We start from the raw sequence: 21,065 nt of genomic DNA on the forward strand, positions 1-21,065 counted from the left end.
ATGAGCATATGGAGGATATCATACCTGTAGCAAGCAAAAGGTCATGTTTTTACTTCATCTCGGCCTTCTCTCTTTTTTCTTTTTTTCCCCTCTTTCTTCTTGTTGATTATGCGCGCGGCATGTGAGATACCCGTTTTGTCGATTTTCAGCGACGAGGACGAATCCCAACGGTCTTGTATTGGTTTTCTTCTCTTGTTTTCAGGGAAAATGAAATATAAAACATCAACGAAAGATGTTTGCCAGTCGAAGAGGGCCAAAAACGAAGATGCATGCTATTTGTGGAAAGTGGAAGAACGGGATGTCTTGGGATGGGGTTTGGGGGTGCCAAGTATGCCAGACAAGGCTCATCGGGACGACGTGAATGAATCTCGAGTCATGTGGATTAATACAAACACAACTTGAGCTCTTCGTACTCTTTTCAAACCAGTTATGGTGTAACAGTAAAGTAAGCATCTGCCTGATAGTGTCCAAAAATTGCTTTCCCTTCTTATATCATGAACCTAGACAGCTTACCAAGTAAGCATGGTTGGGCGAGTCACACTTTCTTTCCTGATGGTACAGTGGTTGTATTCAAGGGTTCGAATCTGTGCCTACTTGAGTGGCTTCTATTCTTGCCTTCTTTTTTATAATACAGTGTATGCCTCGCGCGTCTAGCTGGGAGTATTCCTCCTGCTGACGGCCGTAATCCAATATCGGAACCTTGCTTATCGCTGTGAACCGCATCCCCGCCTGCCCCCCCCCAAAACCACGTAACCAAGCGAAACAAGAACTACATGCAATGCAATGCCGAAAAACAAGCGATGTAAACGCGAGACAAGAAGCAAGTTAAAAGCAAGGTGTCATTGGTTCATACTTGCCCACCAGAGAGAGGCTTTATACATAAAGGTGTCTCTTGATGGGCCGCGGCGCAACGTTGCCTTGCGAGTCAGTTGGTCCTTGAACGCCTTCTCCCAATTGCTTGAGCTTTTCCAAAAGATGGCTAGACATTGTCAGCAAATGTAGTTCGCAGGTAATCAAAGTGGCAGCGCTTACTTGATGGGTAGCAGTCCGCGGCTCTCGCTAACGGCCAGCTGCATCCTGTCGACAAGCTGCTCGTGCTCCTGCAGATGCGCTGCGATGCGGTCGTCCAATTCGTCATCTCCACCCCCTCGCACGATAAAGTCACAGTCCTGCTGGTCACAGGTCCACGCGCCTTGAAACCCCGTCGGCATCGGATCCGGCAGCTTTTCCGCGAGAACCGTCAACTGCGCGGGCTTGTCTTGGTCGTCTGTCGTTTCGTGCTCACTCGGCGAATCGGATGAGTCTCTTGCCTGAAGAGCACTGTCAAGCTCGTCTTCTTGCGAGGTCGAGATGCTGGCATCGGGCATGGTCTCGTCGCCCTCTTGATCGGACGAAAAGTTCAGCTTCTTGGCTACTGTTTCATTGTCCGTCTCATCCTCGTCCATGAAGATGCGAGACCTTTTCTTGTTTGACTTGATGGGACGCAGGCTCGACTTGCTCCCGACAGGCCGGCCGGGCCGTTTGCCGATAATGGGAGTCGCGGGGCTCGGTGGTCGCACGAAGTCTTGAGTAGGTACGAGCTTCGTCTCGGGCCTTCGGCCATGATACGGGCGCTGCTCTCTGGGCGGAAGGCGAAGAGGCATGGTCTCTGATTTAAGCGCAATGGGCACAAACTCTTTTTGGGATAGGTCCACGAGCCAGTCGTATACTTCTCCATTCTTGTACTTTTCATGATCAATGACATCGAGGAGAGCGGCGGCATTGTAGTGCAAAACTTCCTCCACAGGGCGTTTGTGGGAGCCAATCGTGCTGTCTTTGTATGTTGGAAATCGATATGCGAAGTACAACTTGTTCAGGAGCCCGGATACTTTGACTCCTTTGGCTCCGTTCTTGGATGACACAATGGAATCAAATGAGCTCTCGAGTGCGGCCAAAACAGTCTGGAAGGGCGAGTCTGCGTCGGTAGCTACATGTGTTGGAGCTGGTTGGACAGATGGTTGTGGAAATGGTTGTGCAGTTTGTGCAGGTGATTGTGTGGGCGATTGTACAGGTGGCTGTCTTGTCTGTCTGGGATGCATTGCAATAGTTGTATGTTGTGCAGTGGCACTGTTAGAGCGGCGCGTCGACCGTCCTATAGTATCGAATTCGTCAATCTCCTCGACGCTGGCGCTATGTCTCGACAGGCTGGTGCTTGCTTTAGGCGACGGTTCAATATATGATGGCGATCGGGTACGCTGGCGGGGATTACGTTTAGCCTTGTCGACTTTTTCAAACAGAGGCTGCATGCAAGTTAGCAAGCTTGATTCTGAATCTTTCGACAATAAGCACGGGCATGGTGGGCAACGTACACCGTTCTCCGACTTCATCCACTTGTAAAAAGCAGTCGTCTGCCACTGCATAGAGTCATCGTCTTGCATGAATTGTGAGATGAGAAATATGGCGTGCCTATTGCATCTGTCCACAACGTCTTCAAATGTTGAACCGTCGCCGACAGAGGCGGCATACTGCAAACGGAATCGTTAGTATGCAAGCTCGACGATTAGAGAAACGCGATGCATACCTGGAGGAATATTGACGCCAAAACATCACTTTGCACCGGCAACTTTGACTTTTTCCCGCGCTTGGCGGGGGCGTCTCTCATAGCCTCAATAATATCCATGATGGTATAGTAAAGTGTCGTTGCTTGGCACATTATGTCGTACGTTGCCTGGTAGGCCGGGCAAGGGCTGAGCTCGAACCAGCCGGCGCGGCCCGAGACCCAAATCTGCGGCAACCCATCTTCTGTTTCGCCGACAGAGTATAGTAAACAGTGTCTGATCTCGATGGGAATGGGAGATCGGTCTCGCACAAGAACTGGTGAGCAACGCGGGTTAGCAAGGAAGGGTTAGGACGATGGATTGTATTGGAGAGCAGACGAACCGAGATGCTTTTCCTCGCTCGTATAGTGAAGATATCCGCGCACGATAAAGGGCCCATTGGGCACAATGTGCAGCGCGTTCTCGACGGTGCTGCCGTCGCGGTTGAGGACGATGGCGTCGCGCAGCTGGAAGATGGGCCAGTTGTCATTGGGCACCGACTTGGGCACGGAGCGCAGAACAGACGCCTCCTGGCGCCACTTGACGAAGCTTACATCGACACTCTCGATGCTGGAGGTGGACGCGCGACGAGTGTGCCCAGTCATGATGTCGCGAGCGATGGCGGCATGCGTCGGCACGGGGGAGGGGTATCTTGGTCGTCGCGGGTTTGCAGCACAGGGTCTTGGCGGCGGGAGAATGCAGTTCTGCGGGCGACAGCAAATTGGAATTGATGATGGAAACACAATGCTGGAAATATGTGTTGTGACACACGGGCAGGCAATACACAGACTGATGATGCGTCGGCGGTCAATGAAGGCGAGATAGTACGGAGTACAAAGTGACGTTTTTCGTGAAGGACTTGAGCTCCACGCGTTTTGGTGTAAAGTGGTGGGGCGCGATCCCAATGCAGCACTAATACTGCGCGCGCTGCAAGGCATCGAGCGTGTTTCTCCTTTTGAAAAAAAAAAAGCATCGAGACCATTTCGTAAAAGAAGCTGGATCTTTTGACAGTATTCACGCCCCTTTGATGGCTATCAATCGCTAGACGGCCTCGTGAACCAATTTTCATCTTTCCTCAGCCTTAACAATGGCACAGCGGAAGCCATAGTGCAGTAACACCCGCCAACCCCCCCCCCCCCCCAAACGGCTGTGGTAAGCCAGCCTGCGAATGTCGCCGCAACGGCAGCCTGTCAGAGTTCGCCGAGGCAAGATCGATCTGCCCGGCTGTCTATTGAAACACGCAGCTCAGCGTCTGCATGCTGCAGTACATCAATGGTTTTCTGGGTACTCTGCAGCAGCGCAACCTCACCGCAGAAACTTGGGAGCATCTTCATCATCCCGGGCGGAACCGATGACAAGTTTCACTCCTTCAATACATTTGCCCAGCCGGCAAGCATCAATCTATGGCCCAGTCTTACCCATTTCATTACCGCCCTGTTCCCGGCTCTCCGTCGTCGCGCCTAGCATCTGCCGGGCCTGCTATTGAGACATTGTGTGCTCGTGTTATAAGTAAGCCCGTTACCGAGTGGTTGGGTCATTCAGGGGCCGGCGGCTGCTTCCGAGTCGAACAACAAAACTTTTGCCCTTGATGTCCTCTCGGCGTTCATGGCTGCTTACTCCCGTCTGCCGCGTCGACCCTTCCAAGTACATCGACATTGGAATTGTAGCCATGTATGTACCCAGTAATATTTGTTCAAGGAGGAGACCAACTCGTCACATCATGGCCACTCGCCGTGCGTCATTGTCGCGCCATGTCCACCCTGGACGTTTTGAGGGCGCAGGGCGGTCTGGGTGGCTCTTGATCCTCCCCACTGCGTACTCTTAGCCTCGACCAAGACCTTATTACATGGAGTCTGGGAGCCCGAGTAAGTTTGAGGCATCATGTCCAGTCTGGACGAGATTGAGACGTCTTGGCGCCAAAGGCAGGCCAATATACTTGTGGCGGGTACGGAGTACTGACTTCAAGTTACATCTAGAAGATGTCCTCTATTCGATGCACGCTGCGTGCGTAACTTATAAGTTATAATACCAGTAGTCATGTCTTTGCTACTATTTAGCCAAGCTGTTGGGCTTTCTGACCCCTCTCACTCTCGATCCTTGGCGAGTCGATTTCGCGCGCAGCCTCCCTTGACCCATCATCGGCACCCGAGGGAGTTGGTCTCCCTTTTTTCTTCTTCTGTCCACATCAGCGGCCCTGACGCGGATAAACCTCACAATTGGCCATGCCCGAATATCCCACAATGACATGAGAAAGCCTTGCTGTTATCCCGCCAGCCCGTCTTTACCTCCATGCAGATGATTGATTACCAAGGCGCGCGCCTGGGGTGCATATGCGTGGGTTGAACAGAATTCAGATGGTATTTTACATGCATTGCATGCGACATGTGTGCCAGCATCGATGCACGCCAGCGGCCTCTTCATCTTTCTGCCGCCTTGGGGGCTGCTGTTATTGGCTGTGACTGGCTGGTGCGCATGCCGGGGGCTTGATCCGCTTATCTCCTCTTTTGCCATAACTATGTATGTACATGCAGCCGAGTGCTTGATGAAGTCAAGTTTCATCATCAGGCTGCATATTTCATTCCCAATTTTTCGTATCGGTGCTCAAGGGCCTAGGCTTGCGCTGCGGCAGCGCCCATCACCCTCCCGGATGCATGCATGACGTCCGCTTACGTTAGAAACGTTCACTAGTAGAAGATGCCTTGGTGAATCAGAAGCGAGCGCCTGTTTAGTGTGTGTGGTGTGCGTTATGTGTGTGTGTGGACGGCATTCCGGACAATATGCAAAGACAGCGCCGAGTAGGCTGCGCTGCCCAATCGTGGCGGGCATTAGGTCCAAAGCGCTATTTTGACCCGTCATTGCTAAGGGGCATATATCCAGGTGTGGTTGAAAGAGATGATGTGTCCTTTTTAAACTCCCGAGTCGGGTCCCGGCAACCGGGTATAAGTAAAAAGCCAAGAGTAATAATCAAAGTCCCGTGTTGGCCAGGAAGGGATTCCGCAGGCCGTGCTAGAAGTAGCACCAAGGGTCCCTTTCCGCAGGGCCGCAGCGCAAATCATGGAACCGTGGTAACTACCTAAGGTACCCAGAATGAGACTCTGGGGTCCGTCATTGGCACCTTGCACTTATTATTAGGTAGGTAATATTTACTGGCAAGTACGAATATGGCCCCCAGGCGCCTATTCGGCCGTTGTCCGATCAAAGACAAGGTGATGGGCGCTCCCGTTCCCTTTTTTCCGCCACCAAAAGAGCACTATAATAATTTGAATTCGTATTTATAGTTACCTGGGGAGGATGGAAGAAGAGGATGCGACGGGCACAGCGCATTGATTTTTTGACTCCTCCATAATTAGCTTGGCATTTAGAGTTTCCAACTTTCGTCTTGTCCTAGCATAGAGGCCACTTTTAATTGAGCAATGGAACCCTCTGTAGAAGCCTTTTGGTGGGGGAAGGAGCGGAGGCCGACCGAAGTTTTGCGTCGGGAAGGCCCTTTTTTCGGGGCCTCGTTTCTTTACACAGTACTCCGTACTCTGATGGTTTGAGAGTCTGCGGAGACGGCCGACAACATCTCGTAACACAGAACCGCTCTCGTGCATACGAATAGGTTCGTGTGCCCTTTTGAATTTTGGTTTTTTTTTTTTTTTCGTTTGTCCATGTTTGCTTTGTGCGTGGTTTCCCCCCCCCCCTCTCCCTTGCCTCTCGTCTCACACCGCGTCATCAGCTTTCGTGACAAGGCAAGGAAAAAAAAAAAAAAAGAGAGAGAGAGAGCTGATTAATCAAGTAGCCCACCGAGTAAGCAATGTCCAAGGCGCCGCGTGTCCGAATCCACTACCGAGAGATCTCGACACTGTTCTATTTAGGCTTATACGCCGATCCTCACCCCCCCTGGCAAAAGTAGCCATGTCCCTGGCGCTTTTTTTGCTTTGTTGCCGTCGTATACCATACTTACTGGGTAGATAGATGGTCTCCCGGCAAAGACTCGGAACAGGGATTTACATTGATCATGGACACTACGGAGTAGAAGACTTCAACTAACTTGGAGGCTATTGTTCTGCGTTACCCCTCGCTCGCCAACAATAGTGAAAGCCCAATATCTGCACCTCTGTCTGGTAAGTAGTGCGGTCACATCGCGCTGCCCGCGTTGCATTCGGAATTCCTCCTGGAACGCACGGCAGGACCCAATCGCTCGTTCTTCTGGCTGCCCCTGGCATTCTGCCTCCCGTTGTCATTCATGCAGCCACGCGCACAAGATGCAAATGCCAGGTCTTTGTCCTGGCCCGTCGGGTTGCGATGCCAGTCAATAATAAGCCTCGAGCCCGCCCATCCACCCGCATCCATCTCCCACACAGGGCGACAGGCTCATGCATCAAACTTGAGCGCATCCCCCAAAGCCATGCAACTCGGTTGTCGCGGCCTCGATCCCGCAGCACATGTATGCAGCTGGTCTCGTTTCCTTCCCCCCCCCCCCCCCCTCCATCTCACAGACACCCTGTGCCGCTCAAATGCATGAATCAACTCTCCTCATCATCGGTCTCCTGCATGCCCCAGCTTCAGAAAGCCTGCGAAACGGTGTTATGCTCTCAGCGCCAACCGCCACCACCACAACTCGCATAGCTCATCATGACTACGGATTATTAGCCCGCTAGTTCTGGCGCTTACTCCATAGTTGAGTGGCTACACGGTGAGCATTCTTCCACTGTGCCATTCAGCCCCGAACCTGGCCACGGCGCACCTCCTCGGGGGCTTGCCCCCGTCTTATTAGTGTCGCTCTTTAACTCCATACCGCCCGTCGGCCACCCGCTCACCTCCGGTTTGCCTCTTGCCTCTGTCTTGCGCCAATGATGTGCCATATGCCCTGTTTGTTATTACCCAATGGGTCCGTGTAGTGTTTGTAGGGTTCGGTTTCAAACTTAGCCTGCAGCAGGACCCTGAGACGTCGACAGACTTCTACAACAGTATATAGTCTATCTTTAGCCTCGACACTTTAACTCTTGCGCAACAAAACGGTTCCGACGCTCACCTCGACTTCAAACTGCACGGCCCTTTCCACTCCACTTTTGGCCTTTCCGACTCAGCCATTTCATTAAGGGCTTCGCGAAGAATTCTTTCTCAACCTGTACACTTTTACACCATGGTTGCCTCTCAACGGTTCGAGGGCGAGCTTCCTCTGCCGCAAGACCTGAGCCACCATTTTTCTGAAATTACGAAAAGACGCACACCCAGTTCCATCAAGGAGTTTTATAGATTCTTTGCTATCCCAAATATTGGAAACCTTGGTGGAGGTATGATTCTCTTGCCCGTCTTCGACAGTCCCAAGCATGCGTCGCCGACGACCTGATGGCTGCTAATCGAGTTGCTCTTTGCAGGTTTGCCCAACGACGAACTTTTCCCCTTTGACACCCTGGAAGCACAAACAGCGAACCCAGATCGCTACCAATGTACACCCAATTACCCCGTGTCAGCGCGAGAAAGCCGTCGGCTTATCTCCGAGCAAAAGTCGCCGGAGAGTGACATGAACGCAGCTTCAAGGCGCATCAAGGTGCCCAAGACGACGCCGCAGGCCGACCCTCTGAAACGTATCGACCTGTCCACTGCGCTTCAATACGGCACCGCTGGCGGTTATCCTCCGCTTCTCTCTCTTATCCGCCAATTCACGAGGGAGCTGCTGCACCCCACAGTCCCGTATCGAGGCGGTCCCGAAGTCATCATCACCTGCGGCTCTACCGACGGCTTCTCCAAGGCCGTCCAGCTCATCAGCAACTCCTGGAACCCCGACCGCGACCCCGTCTCTAGGCGCCCCGGCATGTTGTGCGAGCGATATGTCTACAACAATGCCATCGCTTGTGTCGAGCCCCGAGGAGTTCAGATCGTTCCCGTTGACATAGACTTTGACGGGATGCTGGCCAAGGGACCTGGAGGTCTGGAGGATATTTTGGAAAACTGGAATCCACAACAGGGCATACGCCCCCATTTCATATATACGGTGACGATGGGCCATAACCCAACCGGCACCGTCATCTCGGTGAAGCGACGACGTGAGATCTACGCCATCTGCCAGCGTTTCGATGTAATTATTGTCGAAGATGACCCATACTGGTATCTGCAATTCGCGTCTGCCGCTGAGCGCGAAGCCGAGTCTAGAGGTAATGTAGTCAGGCCTGCCGCTCCTCATACACCTCCAAAGTCGACTGGATATGACTTTCTCGATTCTTTGGTTCCTTCGTATCTGAGCATGGATGTGGATGGGCGAGTCGTCAGACTTGACACGTTTTCCAAGACGATTGCACCTGGCTGTCGACTAGGCTGGATTACGGCCCAGCCTGCTTTCATCGAGCGATTGGAAAGGTAAGCGCAGGCATCAATCATACCAGTGACAGACGTCGAGACTAACGTTTGCCAAGAATCACCGAAACGACTACTCAGCAACCTTCTGGCTTCGTGCAAGCAATGGTCGTCGAGATGTTGATGGGCCCGTCTCAGAAAGAGAAGATCAAGTCATTCCGTCTGCTGAGCACCAAGGAAAAGGCCAAGTTTGGAGGCTGGGAACTAGACGGCTGGGTTCGATGGCTCGAGGGATTGCGTGGCGTCTATGAGCGAAGAATGTTGCGCATGTGCTCTCTGCTCGACGAGAGCCTGTTCGAACTCAAACAGTGCACGCCGATCAGCGACCTTGACTCAGACTGGGGCGTCATCACCAAGACACGCATCATGTCGTACGACTGGCCGCGTGGTGGCATGTTTGTCTGGGTGCGAATTCACCTGGAAAATCATCCGCTATGGCAAGCCGAGGGCACTTCTGTCCCGGTCCTCGACGGCCCGGCCCTGGCGCAGGCGCTCATGATTTTCTTGACGCATAAACCACAGCTGATCATTGCTGCGCCTGGGACCATGTTTGCTGCCACGCCTCATGTCGCAGAAGAGACGGCGTGGGCGTATCTGCGCTTGTGCTTTGGCACAGAGACGGAGGAGAATATTGAACCCTGCTCGCGCCGATTTGCGGCCGGCCTGCAGAGGTTCTGGCGCATCAAGAGTGTAGAGGGCATGGAGCGTCTAATCGCAGAGCTGAAATCATCCAGTGCGCCGGATCCTGAAGATTTGGCCAACATGGGCTTTGAGGCAGAAGAGTTATGAAGGATCAGGCTGTGGGCGGTGGCGTGACTACGTCCCGAGATGGCCGCGTTGGGGGCCATGACTTTTTGATACCACCCAACGTCACGTATATATATAGACATAATTGCAGCGGCTACGCATGATATATAATGGACGATTGTGTCAAGGCTTTCTTCAAATACACAAAACCAAGTCGAAGCACTACAGGCACAGCGCAAGCAATGCAGCGTTTCATCAAGCCCGTAATTCTACTTCCTGTATTTAGCAAGACATCAAGTTGAGCAGCATCAAAATGAGTGTGGTAATGCCATATGTAACAAGAGAACTTAAATGTTCCACTTCCATTTTCATGCCTGCACTAAGACTAGAAAGAAATCGTCATCCCATGTCCACACTGCACACCCAGTATGGCAAACTTAGTTCTGCTTTTGCTGGGACTCCTTGGCGAAGACCTTGGCGTAGGGGTTAAGGCGGAGCATAACCTGCTTGTTGCGGAGAGGGTTCTTCTTCTGGACGCCCGTGCGCTTGGTGGTGGCTTCGCCCTTGGGGGCGTTGAGGGAGCTCTGGATTTCGGACGAGTTGATGAGGCGCGACAGGTCGGCCTGGGAGACGACGTTGGAGGGCAGGAGGAAGTCGCGCTTGTGGGCCGAGGCCTCGGTGGTGGAACCGTAGATGTCGTCGAGGGCCTGGAAGGCGGACGAGGTCCAGACGACGAAGCGGCCGAGGTGGCCGCCGGGGGCGAGCTGGAGGAGGTTGAGGGCGTTGACGGGGCAGGTCTCGACGCCGGGAATGTTGCGGAAGCCCTTGACGAGGTCCTTGCCGTCAGTCTCGGGGTTGTAGACGACGAGCGGGCCGCGACGCTGGCGGTGGCGGCGGCCGCGGAGCTTGCCCTTGCCGGCGCGCAGCTTCTTGGAGCCCTTGACCTTGTCGAGGTCCGGGCCGGCGCCGACGGCGCGCAGGAGAGCGGTGGCGGCGGCCGTCTTGACGGCGCCGTCGGCGCCAATCACCTCGGAGTCGACGACGAGGGGCACCTCGGCGACCGTCATGATCTGGTGGCCGCGGGCCATGAGGAGAGGAGCCACGGCGGAGGCGGCGAGGGCGGAGCAGGTCGCGTAGCGCTTCTGGCCCTGGTTGATCTTGACGTGCCACTTGCGCCAGATCTTGGTGGGAGCAAACATGCGGCCGGAGCGGCACATGTTACCAAAGGCGGCCTGACCGGCACGGTGAGTACCAGAGCCAGAGACACGGGGGATACGGGCAACAGCACGACCTGTGATGGATTGGTTAGTTGTGATATTCTCGGTCTCGATCGTGGTCGTTTGGCGACAGTCTCGACGCTGATTCGATCCCGCCACGAGTTTCCGTTTCATATGTTTATCGTCTGTAGATTCTCTTCCTCTTCTCTCATTCTCTCAAACTTTTCTTCTTCTCTCGTGGCGGTTCCTCGTTGCAGCAGCATCTCAACCTTCTTCCAAAAAGGGGCGACTTTTACTAACCAGTTCCCCAAGACTCAGCAGAGGTCTGGTGACCGGCCTTCTCGCTCACAGAGTAGGGCTGGCGCTTGTTCTTGGCCATGCCGGTGTGCACCTTCTGGACGATATCGGGACGGATAGGGCTCGAGAAGACGGCGGGAATGGCGTGGGTAGCTCCGGTGGGAGCACCATCTTTGCCAATGATGGAGACGGTAGGTCGCGAAGCCATTGCGAATGATTTTGAGGACTAGGAAGAGAATGGATTGTTAGTATCGAAGGGGGGGCCGTGATGTTGGAAATTACGGTGTCGTTGAGCAGACGTACCTCGATCGTCGGACGGCTCGAAATTTGGTGATGCAGAGTACTGGGCTTGGAAAACGGCTCCGGCGGCACGATGAATTTCACACACGGAATTTTTTTTGCCCTGCGCAGCTAAATTTTTGGGTGATTTTGGTGGGCCATGACCCTAATGGTGGGGTATAGTGGCAGAAGTCACGTGCGTCTACTCGCTTGGATGGATTGGCCTGAAATGGAAATGAGGCTGGGCCCACTTCTTGCTCTTTACGGTCGGTGATGATGAAGGCGTGTAAGTGGCATGGACGAGTCACCAATATCCCCAATTCACCTTGTGCTTCTATTCGGAGGATTGTTTCTCAAGCATGGGTATCCAACCAGCTTTTTCTTATTTCTAGAAGGCTGGCTTTTAGATGGTCTGTCCAGCATGCTGGAACGGCCACGTCGACGTCACACGGCACCTCCTCGACTACAGGACCGAGCCCAACGAAAACTGCCAGAGCCGGCCGCCTCAAAACTGCTGGCGCATGGCACGCTCGCCGGGCGGTATTCGTTGTCCATCAAACTCCAAGTCGCTAGTAAAGGAGTATAGTCTCAAACAGGTAATCAAGGACTACATCGATAAGCTAGAGATAGAAGAGTATCCCCGCACAGATGAGCCATAACCGTCGTGCCGGCACGGTTTCTGACACGCAGCCTCTTTTGAAGCGGTTCGTTTCCAAACTAGCCAGACTGGAGCAGACGAAGAGGTCAAGGCTTTCCTAAAGAGTCTGAAAGATGCAGATTCGGAAAAGAGTACACCAAGTGACGAGTGGTAAGGTGTCCTAATGATTACTAGCATGAGACGGTTGAAATGTTCAAGGACAGACGAAACGGGGGCCAAGGCGAATTGAGCAAGAAATTCATAAAATGTCGCCGAAATGGGGATGGATTGGAGACGTGGGTATGTTTGGCTGCTCATGTTCTATGTGTTTATCCCCAGGGGTCTTCTTCTTCACTAATTTGTGATACAGCTTCTGCAACTCTTGATGGAGCCGATTCTCCATAAACTATTCGAATGAAGCGTCATGATCACCAAACGAGTGTTTGCGAGTGGCTATAAGTTAGCTTTCCTTCCGTGGCGTTTAGCTCCCTTTCCATACTTACATCGCCTCTTGCCACTGTTCTGTTGCTTGTTCAAGCACGCCGTCGTAACACAGTAGAGGCTCAGACAATTCTTCACGAAACACTTTCAAGTTTTCTGGACTCCTTTTGCGAGAGAAGGAAAGAAGAGCAAATGCCCTCTTTGATTGTATTGTCTAGTTATTTGCCAAGTCCTGTACTCACCACGCGCCAAGTCCCGTGACGGCAAACCGCCAACGCGAGAACAGCCCGCGAGCACTCGTAGCAAGAACCATTGCCACCTCTCTAATTTTTTTCTGTTTTTGTGTAATTGTCATCCGCTGACTCCTCACTTCTTCCGCTTGGGTATATCGCCTTCATATTCCCTCCTGCGCAGCCAGCAACAGGCTACCGCCTTCTTAGCCTGTTGTCCTTCGTGTATTGAAGAACTTTTTGTAAACCTCTTCACGCCTTGTTCAACTGTTCATCCCCTTGCCAACTCCTTCATTGCCTGTCCGTGAAACATGAGTGATATCATAAAAAAAGTTACCATGCCCACAACACCCCATCCAATCAAGCTCCCAACCTTGATAAACCAGACGCCTGTCGCAATATCAAGTCGAAAAGGCGCAAAAAATGCCATTAGAGTCGATTGAAAGAGACCACCAATTGAAAAAGTCTCTCAGACTTTTTCTCCCGGCATAGCCATAGGCAAGAGCTCGTCAAATGTAACCCTCCAGCAATAGGCAATTCTGCTTGCTGCCCTCCAAATCTGTGGTTCTTCGCTCGTCGTGTAGCAGCCCAAGGTGCTACCGAAAATCGCCGGTCCACGCAGGCTCATCCGTGCTGCCATCTATGCAAGAGCGCCGAAATTAGAAAGCGCAGTCTTTGTGCATTCCCTCGCGCCCAGGGAAATTGCCCCAATTGGGCTGAAATCAGTCGTAGGTTCGTAAGCAATGCAGTCCGATTCGCCATTCCGTCCGTTCGCCAAAAGAGATCGTGCCAATATTGTACAATCCAACATGGCTGTATAGTTTCCTGCCCCGTTCCAGGAAGAGAAATATCAAAAAGAAAGAGCAAAATCCGCAAACAAAAGCTTGCTGTTCATGCTCCAAAAAGCAAATTCCGAAAACCAACTCCTACTCCGCATCCATCACCAATCACATTGATGTGGTTGGAAATTAGTCTTGGAGCTGGGCAGGGACGCGACCACGACCACCGCCTCCACTGCCACCGCCACGACCACGATAGCCTCCCCGACTACGACCGCGTCCACGGTTATAGTTTCCATTATGCTGGCCCTGGGTCTGCCAGTTACCCTGCTGCGACTGAGGTTGCTGGGGAAGCAGAGCTTGGCCCTGCTGTTGAGAAGCAGCCTTGGGAAAGTTGGAGACTGGTCGAGGGATGCTCTCGGGGTTATCGTACACGTACAAGCTCTTGTCAATGCTTGCAGGAATAGCCTGAATTTCAGTGCCTAGATCGCGCTCAATGTTGTAGAGGTTGAAGCGATCCTCCCAGTTGATGAGGTTAATAGCAAGACCAAGATGGCCGTATCGCCCGGAACGACCGATTCTGTGTAGATAAGTCTCGGCATTTTTGGGAAAATCAAAATTGATGACGACGTTGACAGCTTGAATATCAATGCCACGAGTCAAGAGGTCAGAGCAAACGAGATTACGGCAAACACCATTGCGGAAGTCGTGGAAGACGCGATTACGAGCCTGCTGCTGCATGCGCGCGTGGCTGTAGAAGCACGAGTAGCCAAGTTCGGTGATTTTCTTGGCAAGGAGTTCGACGCGGTTGGTGGAATTGCAGAAGATGATGGACTGGTTGATCTGCAGCTTTGAGAAGAGAGTGTTCAGGCAATGCACCTTTTGCTTCTCCTCAACAAATGCGTAGTATTGGGTGATACCACGCAGGGTCAGCTCGTCCATTAGGTTAATTTCGTAGGGGCTGGACATGTTGCGGTCGGAAAAGTCCTTGACGGACAGAGGGAAGGTAGCTGAGAAGAGCATAACCTGGCGATCCTTAGGGTGAAACCGGAGAAGCTGCTCAATCGTGGGGGTGAACTCGGCAGACAGAAGCTTGTCAGCCTCATCCATGATAAACATGGGGCACTCGCTCAGATCAGCAACGTTCTTTCCTGCTAGGTCGAGAATACGACCCGGAGTTCCAACCACAACATGGACAGGCTCCGCAAGCCGGAGGATATCGTCGCGAAGGCCCGTGCCACCAGTGGTGACCATGACATTGACACCGAGATGCTTGCCGAGCGTCTTGCAAACCTGCGAGGTCTGCATGGCCAGCTCTCTGGTGGGAACGAGGATGAGACATTGAATTTTGTTAACTTTGGGATTGATGCGCTCGAGGGCGGGGATGACAAAAGCAGCCGTCTTGCCGGTACCGTTCTTTGCTCGGGCGAGGATATCGCGCCCAGTCAGGGCGACAGGGATAGCTTCTTCTTGAATCGGAGACGGCTTCTCGAAGCCAGCTTCAAAGATGCCCATGAGAAGGTCTCTCTTGAGCGCGAAATTTTCGAACTCGAGTCCCTTTGTTTTCGTCACATCCTACAATCCAGGTTTTAGTTGATGGCTCTCAATGGTGCTGGCAATCACAGCTCAAGGTAGGTCCCCAGGTCGCTGTGTTGTGTCAGTGAGGGAAAGTACAAACCTCTGTTTGTTGTCTGTTATCCTTGGTGGGGATCTTCAAGCTCTTCTTCCAATCGTCGCCGGGAGCAGGCGAGGAGCTATCACTGCTACAATCCGGACGGACGATGTTAGCTGAAATACCAGAACGATCGGGTGGCATGGCCAAGGTAGAATCGGACCTGATCTGAGTGCTTCTCAGCTTATCCACTAGTTGATCTGTCATAACGCCGTGAGCTGCCGGCGGGCAGTATATGATATATCGATGGTTATGAGAGAACGAATTCGTAGGAATATAACGACAAGCCAATGCAAAACTGGCCCTGGTTGCGCGGATGCACTTTGTTGGTAGTGCGTGTGTGTTTGAAGGGAGGTTCGCTGTTGGGAATTTTTTTCCACCTCGGATGTTTGGGCGGAAAAGGGCAAGGGTAAGAGTTAAGAGAGGATCTGCAAGAAGTACGAAAGAAGACGCGGATTGCGGTTCTTCTTGGCTAGTTCGGAGATGCGGGTGCTGATGAAGCCCTGAGTTCGTGCGGAGCTGTAGTGGTTGGAGGGGAGGTTCTGGTGAGATGTTGATTGAGAGGAATGTTCCAGGCGTGCGCTTGTAGCTGGAACCAGTTGGAACATGAGCAAGTCTGGGCCGACCTGACACTTGGGGCCAATGGGTCACGTGATCGCGGGGTTAAAGTACACCAGAGCTGGAGCTTCGGGTCGCTGAGTGTGCGGGTAACCGTGTAGATGTGAGGTGAGATAAGGCATTTACAGATATATGCACTGTAATTTCGACGACAGATTAATGATCGAGCCTTACGATTCGACGATTTCAGGGCCATTTTCATAATGAGGATGGCGAGCCGGTGCTGCATCGAGAATCACAGTGCAGCGCCCTGTGCGACTTCCGGTCACCTCATACGACATGCAGCAAACAAGGAAAACTCAATATCGATGTTTTCATCTGGTGGTGAATTCTATCCATGTTCCATCGATATAATCAGAGTCGGTGAAACAACGGGGAGGATTGAAGCCCGCTTAGCCATAAGCCGCCTTGTACAACTATGCAACAAGTCTAACACAAACTCCGATTCAAAATTGATACATGTTCATGTAGTCTATCGATGCAATGTGATGCAAATTGCGACAAAGGAGAAGATGAGAGTTGGTGCGTAACTCCCAACCCAGGTAAATACATGGTACTCATACAGACTTGCTAGCAAACCCTTTGTTATACTGCGCCACGCCCTAGTACGCCCCTATCATTTTAAAAAGACTGAAGAAACAATCTCCATGTTCCCCATCTTTACAGCTTCATGCCCATGGCCTTGGCCACACGCATGCTCTGCCTCATGCTGAGATCCAGCATAATCTCTTCGCTACCACCGGGGATGGCGTAGGCGCGAACGTCACGGTACAGGCGCTCGACCTTGGCGCCCTGGCCGCCACGGGAGTACGCCAGGCCGCCAAAAATCTGGCTGGCCTCGCGGGCGCAAAACTCAAAGGTCAGGGTGGACTGGGCCTTGAGACCGGCAATGGGCCCGCCGAGGCGCAGCATGGCCTCGGTGGCGGGCATCTTCTCGCACTGATATACGACGTTTTCGAGCCAGTTGTACGAGGCCTCGGTCTGGCGGGCCATGTGTGCAAGCTTCATGCGAATGACGGGGTGGTCGATGAGCTTCTTGCCAAAGGTGCGGCGCTTGTTGGCGTACTTGACCGACTCCTCAAAGAGCACGCGCGAGAAGCGCAGCGACTGGATGATGATGCCGATGCGCTCGTGATTGAAGTTGGACATGATTACGCGGAAGCCCTGATTTTGCTTGCCGAGCAAGTTCTCGACGGGCACCTTGACGTCCTCAAAGGTGACATAAGTCGTGCCCGACGACCACACGCCCTGACAATCCATGCGGCGCGTGCTGACGCCCTCGGTGCGCTCAATTAGCAGCAGCGAGACGCCGTTCATGCCGGGCCCGCCCGTGCGAACAGCTGTTGTAAAGTAGTCGGCCCAGATGCCGTTGGTAATCCACTTCTTCTCGCCGTTGACGATGAAGTGCTTGCCGTCCTCGGTGAGCTTGGCCTCGCACGTCAGGTTGGCGACGTCGGAGCCAGCGTCGGGCTCCGTAATCGCAAGGCAGATGCGCTTGTCGCCGCTGAGCAGCCCGGGCAGCACGCGGTCCTTGAGCGCCTGCTGGCCGAACTTGATGACGGGCGGCGCGCCGATACCGTAGCCGCCGATGAGGTTCCAGATGAAGCCGCCGGAGCCGGTGCGGCACAGCTCGTCAGTCAGTAACATCTCATGGAAAAGATCCCACTTCTCGGGCGGGACCGACTTGACACCGCTCGCGTACTCTGTCGGATACTTGACGCCGAGCAGACCGGCGAGGTAGCCGCGGCGGCCCATCTCCTTGTACACCTCCTCGGGCACGCGTTTTGCCTCGTCCCATTCGGTAACGTTGGGCTCGAGGTCGTTGTCGACCCACGCGCGCACCTCGGCGCGCAGCGCGGCATGCGTCTCGTTAAAGTACGGCGAGTGCTGGCCCTGGTACCAGGCCGGGTCGCTAAACGGGATCTGCGCGCCAAAGGGCTCGAGAGCATCCGTGTTTTCTTCCTCGGAGCTCGCGCGTGACGCCTCCTTTTGTGCGGCCGCGACCGTCTTGGGCGACGGCTCCGGTACGGGCTCGGGCGCCGGCGCCGGCTTAGGCTTGCTGTCGAGGGAGCCGACGTGCAGACGGCCGTGCCACTTCTTCAGGATGCCCTCGTTGTGATATTTCCAAAATTGCTTCGAGGCGTCCTTGCCACCGACGCGCTGCAGGATTTTTTTGCCGCCGGGGTGGTCGTCCTGAAACTTTGTGACATCATAGACGTCGCCGTCGACAATAATGTAGAGGTTGTCAGCCTTGTTGTGCGTGGCGACATCGCTGACGGTGAATGTCTTGGACATGGTGTCTATGTAGTTTATCGTAAGCAGGCTATATTCCGAGAAGGAAGGGTATAAAAAAGGATGGTGATGGAGAGGAAAAAAGGGAGGAAGATGGAGGAAGATGGGGGGCGGAAAGGTTTTGTAGAAGGGGACATGCGGAGGCTAGAAAACCTGGGGTATGGGAACTTGGAGCACGGTTCAGCTTACACTGCGGCATAGTCAGAACTCGGCTTGCAGAGGATTGCTGCTCATGTCAATCACATGCGACTAGAGCGGAACCAGCGGGTGGCGTCTACCTTGGTGTCCCAGCAAGCCTCCCAAGCATAGCTATATTTTTAGCCAATACCATAGACTCGCGCCTGGAAACACCGAACTGTCTATGATGCTTTTGCGGTCAAAAAGACAGTAAAGACCTATGGTAGTCGTCCATTTGCCACCGATCCAAAAACGACAAAAGCTGAGCGGCCTCGCTCGAGGCCTCATAACAGACGCACACCTGTGCATACTCGTGGCCAAGCATCCATTCCTAGCTTACTGGGCTGGGCTGTGGTACAGTAACCCGACCGCTGTGAGTGGTCCAGCAGCGCCTTGACCTGTCACGACTGGGTCCCCCGGAAACAGCAGCCCGGGGCTCTCTGCTGACATGTGAAGAAAGATTTGGCCAAGCGGCCCAAGCCCACCTTGCCACCCTTGTATTTCTTATTACTTAGCGTGCTGCCAGTCGCATCTAGTGTCACGTCATGCTGTCTGCAGTGGAGTGGGTTTCCTGCCGCTGGCAAGATGCCGAGGCTGCGTAACAGCAACGGGCAGCACACATGCAGCATGGTACTGGACCCCAAAGCGGTGCATAAGGCCAGGGTTGGTTGAGATGCAATATGCACAACGCTTTACTGGCTGAATCAGAGGTGCGCCCAAGCGCGACGACCGACCTGTCCCCTTTTGGGAAACCATGTCCGGTGACCCGCCGAGAGCTCCGGGGAGCCGCACTATTAACAGCCGGCACCGGCCGCCCACCGCCACGGCGACTATACCTGGGCCGAACAAGGCCATGATTACCCACATGGGTTTCATGGCCCGGTGATTTCCTCATTGCCGCTGATCGTGGGTATTTTCGCTTCCCACTAGTGCGACCTATAATAGCTATGGGGTTGCGGACCACGATTTACAGCTCACAATACCCAGATGCTCGCTTCGGCAGACGAGAATCTGCAAGACACTCTTCGCATTCGAAATTTCCAGACACATGCACGAGGTAGCATTGCATGGCGAAATGGGCTGTGCTTGCGCGCTGTGAACGTCACTTTTGGGCAAGGCATGCAGTTTCACACCAACTAGATTGGGCCTGAAATGGTGATGCATGAGAACAACTACAAATTTACCAAATAAATCATTAATGCAATTGTACACGCATATTGTACCCTCGGCTGTCCCTCTTGATCCGTTACCTTTTACGCCTTGTGTTTCAAACAGCAGAGCCCCAAATAAAAAGACCATAAAAGCAGCATATTGACTACGCAAGCATTTTTGGAATCCTCCAGTCATTCCCTGCACTCACGCTCCCCGCGGCTTGCCTTTAATCGCCGCCTTGTCCTTCTTCTCCTGCTTCTGCTTCTTCTTCTTCTCCTCATTCTTCTCGTCCAGCTTGCGCTTGTGCGCCGCCTTCTCCGCCTCCGTCTTGGGCATCACCTTGAAGAAGCCCTCGAGGCGCGCCTGCTGCGAGCTCTTGAGGTTCTTCTCCAGACGCGCGCCGCCGCTGCGCACGCGGTCCTCGGAGAAGCCCTTCTCCGCCACCAGGAACTGCACCAGTCCATCCATGTCGGGCTTGTCCCATTTGACGTCGCACAGCGGGTCGTCAGCGGGCCGTACGTCGGGCTCGAAGAAGAGGTCGCGCGCGTCCTTGTACGGCCAGTCCTCGGGGATGGTGTACTTTTTCTTGGAGTCGCTCTCCATGGCCTCGACCACCTTTTCAAGGCTACCGTGTTCGCGTATGAGCTTGAGGGCAGTCGTAGGGCCGACTTTCGGGATGGGGTCGAGGTAATCACAGCCGAGCAGGATGCAGAGATCGACGAACTGGGGCAGCACGTTAATAATGGTACATTATCAGAAGAGCAGCCATGTTTGCGTGAGTACCTGTTTTCTCTTCATGTTGAGCCCCTCGAGCACCTTGTCCAGGTGAATCTCCTGGATCGGCTCCTTGCGCTGCTCGCTAAACGTCAGGTGCCGCAGCAGAATCGGCGAGTCAAAGCACAGCGTGTCCATGTCCTCGCTCGCCGCTGCATACACCTTGCCCGCCTTGGCCAACACTGCGCACTGCGCCTCGGCCTCGGTCGGCGCGATGATGTAGGGGATGCCCATGAGCTTTAGCAGACGCTGGCACTCGGCATTGTGCTCGCGTGTGACGCGGACGGTCCGGCGCGAGAACTTCTCTACGTCCTCGGCCGTACCCGTCTCCTTGGCCTCCTCCAGGCCCTCCTGCGCCGTCTGCTTGCGCTGGAAGCGCTTGGCTAATTCCCCCGACTTGAGCTTGGGCGGCGCCCCGTCAAACACGTACAGAGGCTTGATTCCGTTGTCCACCATACGCAGCGTGCGGTAAAACATGCCCATGAGATGCGACGTCGTCTCGCCTGTGTCGTTCATGAGCTGCTGGCCGTCGGAGCGCACGGCGATGAGGAAGCTGTAGATGCTCATCGACGCATCCTGTTTTTGTTGAAAAATTCCGCAGTTAGCCTTAACTCGGCATGTTGACGTTTTAGAGGCCTGTAGCACCCACAATGGCAACTTTGCGACCAAAATGGTTCTTGATTTCACCTTCCTTGATAGCATCGGGAGCTTCCTCCTTGATGATCTGAAAAAGCTGCTTGATACCCATGATGGCGATGAGTGTCTGAAGTATCTCCCGCTTCCCTATGCCTGCATTGATTCTTGCTGCTTGATACTGAGGTGTCTAGTGTTCAAAAAT

At 53.6% G+C, this 21,065-nt stretch overlaps 6 protein-coding genes across 6 annotated transcripts; 1 reads left to right on the forward strand and 5 right to left on the reverse strand.

The window, feature by feature from the left end:
• Nucleotides 1-873: 873 nt before the first annotated feature.
• BBA_04879 (uncharacterized protein) lies at nt 874-3,181 on the reverse strand (the record flags this gene model as incomplete). Its single annotated transcript, XM_008599976.1, has 5 exons — nt 874-979; nt 1,033-2,279; nt 2,349-2,504; nt 2,561-2,853; nt 2,920-3,181. The coding sequence occupies 5 exons, from the start codon at nt 3,179-3,181 to the stop codon at nt 874-876; spliced, it is 2,064 nt and encodes a 687-aa protein (XP_008598198.1).
• A 3,894-nt stretch (nt 3,182-7,075) lies between these two features.
• Nucleotides 7,076-9,704, forward strand: BBA_04880 (aromatic amino acid aminotransferase; the record flags this gene model as incomplete). The annotated part of the gene is made up of 4 exons (XM_008599977.1): nt 7,076-7,144; nt 7,537-7,855; nt 7,940-8,918; nt 8,975-9,704. The coding sequence occupies 4 exons, from the start codon at nt 7,076-7,078 to the stop codon at nt 9,702-9,704; spliced, it is 2,097 nt and encodes a 698-aa protein (XP_008598199.1).
• Nucleotides 9,705-10,099: 395 nt separating this feature from the next.
• BBA_04881 (60S ribosomal protein L4) lies at nt 10,100-11,384 on the reverse strand (the record flags this gene model as incomplete). The annotated part of the gene is made up of 2 exons (XM_008599978.1): nt 10,100-10,953; nt 11,180-11,384. The coding sequence occupies 2 exons, from the start codon at nt 11,382-11,384 to the stop codon at nt 10,100-10,102; spliced, it is 1,059 nt and encodes a 352-aa protein (XP_008598200.1).
• Nucleotides 11,385-13,731: 2,347 nt separating this feature from the next.
• BBA_04882 (DEAD/DEAH box helicase) lies at nt 13,732-15,421 on the reverse strand (the record flags this gene model as incomplete). Its single annotated transcript, XM_008599979.1, has 2 exons — nt 13,732-15,117; nt 15,221-15,421. 2 exons carry the CDS (start codon nt 15,419-15,421, stop codon nt 13,732-13,734), a joined length of 1,587 nt encoding a protein of 528 aa, XP_008598201.1.
• A 1,071-nt stretch (nt 15,422-16,492) lies between these two features.
• BBA_04883 (acyl-CoA dehydrogenase) lies at nt 16,493-18,127 on the reverse strand (the record flags this gene model as incomplete). Its single annotated transcript, XM_008599980.1, has 1 exon — nt 16,493-18,127. One exon carries the CDS (start codon nt 18,125-18,127, stop codon nt 16,493-16,495), a length of 1,635 nt encoding a protein of 544 aa, XP_008598202.1.
• A 1,530-nt stretch (nt 18,128-19,657) lies between these two features.
• Nucleotides 19,658-20,975, reverse strand: BBA_04884 (DNA-repair protein rad2; the record flags this gene model as incomplete). Its single annotated transcript, XM_008599981.1, has 3 exons — nt 19,658-20,176; nt 20,237-20,803; nt 20,877-20,975. The coding sequence occupies 3 exons, from the start codon at nt 20,973-20,975 to the stop codon at nt 19,658-19,660; spliced, it is 1,185 nt and encodes a 394-aa protein (XP_008598203.1).
• Nucleotides 20,976-21,065: the final 90 nt, after the last annotated feature.

Source organism: Beauveria bassiana (genome assembly GCF_000280675.1).
Source record: "Beauveria bassiana ARSEF 2860 unplaced genomic scaffold BBA_S00011, whole genome shotgun sequence".
Lineage (NCBI taxonomy): Eukaryota > Fungi > Ascomycota > Sordariomycetes > Hypocreales > Cordycipitaceae > Beauveria > Beauveria bassiana.